Source organism: Heterodontus francisci, chromosome 45, assembly GCF_036365525.1.
Source record: "Heterodontus francisci isolate sHetFra1 chromosome 45, sHetFra1.hap1, whole genome shotgun sequence".
Classification (NCBI taxonomy): domain Eukaryota; kingdom Metazoa; phylum Chordata; class Chondrichthyes; order Heterodontiformes; family Heterodontidae; genus Heterodontus; species Heterodontus francisci.
The window spans coordinates 19,279,605-19,283,861 of NC_090415.1; the positions used below are offsets into that span (position 1 = coordinate 19,279,605).

Below are 4,257 nucleotides of genomic sequence, written 5' to 3' on the forward strand. Positions count from 1 at the left end.
GTGGGCGTTGCTGGCTAGGCCAGCATTTATTGCCCACCCTTACTATATAATCACACACTGATGTTTAAGCACCTCTAAAATATTATTATTATAGCTATAGAGTTTTGAGCCATTAAAATTTTGTTGTTGCCATATCACCTTCTCCAAGTTTGATTACCAGATTTCATGGGTTATGAATATTTTTTTAAGGTCGGTTTATTCCGGAAAGGACCAAGACCTGATACTTTTTTTGTTCTTAGTGTTTAACTAATAATGGTCTTGTTTTATACACTCATCCAATTATTGATCCAGTGATCAACTATTGTCTTCTCAGAACACTAGCCCCTCTACCAGTTCTGAATTATCATACACTAGTCCATTCTATCCTAAAAACAGCCAGAGGTGCTTAGCCTTTCTGAAGAGGACACTGCTCAGTCTATGCTTTCTGTTAATAGTTCTGCCCTCAAGAAACATACTGCAGCTGCTGGAAATCTGAAAACTAAACAGAAAATGCTGCAATCTCTTAGCAGCGCAACAAGTGACTTTGGAGAGAGAAACCAAGTTAAATATTCACGTTAGCGAATTTCCGTCAGACCTTGGAAGCTGTTACAAATGTATTTGGTTTCCATGGAGTATAGAAGTAGAGGAATTGGCTTGGAAGAATAAAATAAAATAGAAGGATTGATCTGAGATGGGATGGAAGTCGTTAAATGACAAAAATGGCGGTGCTTTTCGACACAAGAGTGGGCTAACTGGACATGGAAAGAAACAAAAGGTAGAACCAGAGGAACTGTATATTGCAACATCAGAAATTGTACCAGAAGATGAACATTCAAAGAATTGGCAACAGTCGTTAGAATCCGCAATTATAGAACTCACGTTTGACATTTTAATGCCGCAAGGTGCCTAATAGAAAGATGTGCGGCTGCGCTTCTAGTATCCATTCAACTTCATCAGAAGTGTTGTCAAGGCCGAGGGGCAAGAGGTCAGAGTGGTAGGAGGGACTGGAAGCAAAAGGGAAAGCGACCAAAAGCTCCACAATATGCTTGCAGACTGAATGAGCCGTTCAGCCAAGTGATGACCCAATCGGAATTTGGTCTCCCCAGTGTAGAGGCGATCATTCTTTCTGCAGTTCTGACGAAAGGTCATTGTCCTGAAATGTTAACTCGATTTCCCTCTCCACAGATGTTGAAATACAGCCTGACATGTTTGGTATTTTCAGATTTTCCTTTCCCTATTTTCTATTTCTCCCCCTATCACTCCCGCTGCTGTGATCCAAATTCCAGTAACCTTCTTTTCTTCTGACAGTCACTGAGACTCGTTGTCAGACCAGTTTCACTCCATCATCCCTTGCTCTACATTCTGTGAAACTCAGTTCTAAGTTTGTTTCCCATCATTCAGAGTGCAACTCCTCTTCCCCTGACTGTTATTGATTTGATTGTTGTTGTTCACTGAATTACCAAGCAGTTGTAGAACTTTGCATTGCAGTTACAAACTGCCAGAGAATGTAGTCAGGTGAGTTTAACTCATTGGATGCAGCCTGAATAATATGAATTTCATACCAATTCGAATTCGGGGGTATCAGAGTCAATTAACACTTGAACCCTTATTCTCAAGTTTTGATATATTTGGAAGTGATAACCTATATTGGTGACAAGGATTAAGTTTTATTAAGTACAAGTAAGATCTAACACATGCCAGTGTCTGAGCAGTAGCATCAACGCACAACAGCAATGCTATTGAACCCTGAGAAGCAGCGTGATCTTCACGTACCTACTCCCTGGCAGTGCCCCACGAATCGTCGCTTTAGACAATGAAAAACATGACGCTCTACAATGAGTAAGCTCAAGGAATCTCCGCTTACACTTCTGTTACAGATTTAATCCAATCATTACCTTGCTCTAATTTAAATGGACCAAGTTAAAAATGTGTATACATATATATTTAATTTAGCTATTTCCGCACCCAAACCAAATCAGACTTTTAACATCTCTAACGTCCCACACAAGGACTCCTATCTGCTGGTAAATATTTCAATGCTCGCATTTTTCCAAAGCGAGAAAAACATTTTGGCCTCGCTACTCAGCTACTTTGGCTGGGCGTTGCTGACATTTGAACCTCTGCGAAGGTTTTTAATCTTCTAGTTCTTACATAGCACGCCTCCTGTATTCACACTCTACTGGTTTTCAGAATTTTTACGATTCAGTCTCTTTCAAAACATCTTGCGCCACAAAAAAAAAATTGACCAATCAAGATGCAAACCATCAGTTCACATCAAGTCACCTTAGGTCTCCTTTACCGAGTGCATAATATTAGCAGGATTGAAGAAAAATATAGTTTACCATAATATCCAATATAACAATGGAACTGAAAAAGTGTACAGTCAGCCATATTATTCAGGACGTTTACATCAATTAGCTAGACAACCTAATACAGGAATTTCCCAGGATTCTTGTAATGTGTAGAATTTTCTGTTGAAATTGATCAGTAATTTCTGACTTATTTATCCTCTCTCTCTTGCAGTTAATTTCATTGCGATTCTGATCCTATCCCGAGGAAAGTGCGGTCTATCCAAATGCATTACACGCTACCTTGTGGCAATGGTAGTGATGGATCTATTGGTCCTTATCACTGAAGTCGTATTGTTTCGGATCAGTTACGAATTTTACCCAGGATCATTACTGTCCATCACGCCTGTGTGCAGTGTCATTGCTGTCCTGACGCGTGCATCCAGGGACAGTTCAGTCTGGTTAACCATCACTTTCTCCTTTGATCGCTTTGTCGCTATTTGTTGCCAAAATCAGAAAACAAAATATTGCACGAAGGAAACTGCATCAGTGGTTATAACAACAACGTGCATCCTGCTGAGTTTGAAAAGCGTTGCTTGGTACTTCATATATGAACCTCAGGAGATCATAAACAACGTACCATGGTTTTGTAATATTAAACAAAGTTATTTTACAGAGGCCGGATGGGTGGCCTTTGACTGGTTTGATACAATTTTAACCCCATTGCTCCCATTTGCTTTAATTTTAGTTCTCAACGCTCTGACTGTCCGACACATTTTAGTGGCCAGTTTGGTCCGAAAAGGACTAAGGGGACAGAGCAAGGGAGAGAATCACAATGACCCAGAGATGGAGAGCAGAAGGAAGTCTGTTATTTTACTCTTCACAATTTCTGGCAGCTTCATAATTCTGTGGTTGCCATATGTTACAGAATTCTTATACTACATCATTGCAGAAACCAATCCCTTAGGCTACAATGACTCATTAAATGTTTTTGCACGTGTCGGATTTATGCTACAGAATTTAAGTTCATGCACGAATACATTTATTTATGGGGTGACTCAGAGCAGGTTCAGAGAGCAGTTCAAGAGCATGGTGACATATCCAATTATCGTTATTGTTAAATTAGTTAATAATAAAAATAACTAAGCACAGAACAGACTGGCTGCTGACTCATTTCACTTCAAACTACAGGATATATTAAAAATACGATATAAATAGAAATACAATGCAAAATAAATTATGCTTCTAGTCAGGTCGCTATTTTATTTGGACGGTCTGCCATTTTTGCTGCAGTGCAGGCCAGTCATTTTGATATGTTTCAGCTTAACTGTTCTGTTGGTCAGTTCATTCATTTCATGCAACAAACTATGTGCCCTATCCAGAATGATGGCTCGCCAGTCAGCAGACAGACAAAGCTGGACTGCTGTGTAGAAATAGATTTTTATGTTACCAATCATCAGATTTGTTTACGTGTTGAAGAATATCTAAAGATAAGTTTGGAATTATACTCAGCAAGCACGATGAATTATTGAACAATTTTGCTCTTTACTTGTCAAAAGGCTATTTCCATTGCTGGTTTTCTCTGAAACCAATGAGCTTATATTTTCTACAGTGTCAGGGCTTACTGCCTCCTAGCTCCACCTGCTTTATGTGTTCTTCTCTTTCTATTTGTGTATCATGGGAATATATGCTGATCTTTGAATCCTTATTTCTATTTTATTTTTATACTTGCTTTCTGTTCCTCAATGGTTCACTTCTCAATTTACTGTATTTCTCTCTCAATTTCATTCGCACTTTAAGTTCATGGTACTCACATTCACTATCTGCATAACATAATGGCAGGAGGAAAGTTGAAATACCTAATATTCAGGTAGAAAAAAACCCCATGCAAATTGAAGTAAAAGATGAGAAGTGATAGATCAAACTTATAGGAACAAAGTAAATTACAGGTATCCAGATTAGCAGGTAGTGCAGAGGATGGGAAAAGCCA

General features: G+C 38.9%; 1 protein-coding gene across 1 annotated transcript; it reads left to right on the top strand.

The window, feature by feature from the left end:
• The first annotated feature begins 670 nt into the window (after positions 1–670).
• Positions 671–3,413, top strand: LOC137356431 (probable G-protein coupled receptor 139). Its single transcript, XM_068022324.1, has 2 exons — positions 671–881; positions 2,503–3,413. Exons 1-2 carry the CDS (start codon positions 671–673, stop codon positions 3,411–3,413), a joined length of 1,122 nt encoding a protein of 373 aa, XP_067878425.1.
• Positions 3,414–4,257: the final 844 nt, after the last annotated feature.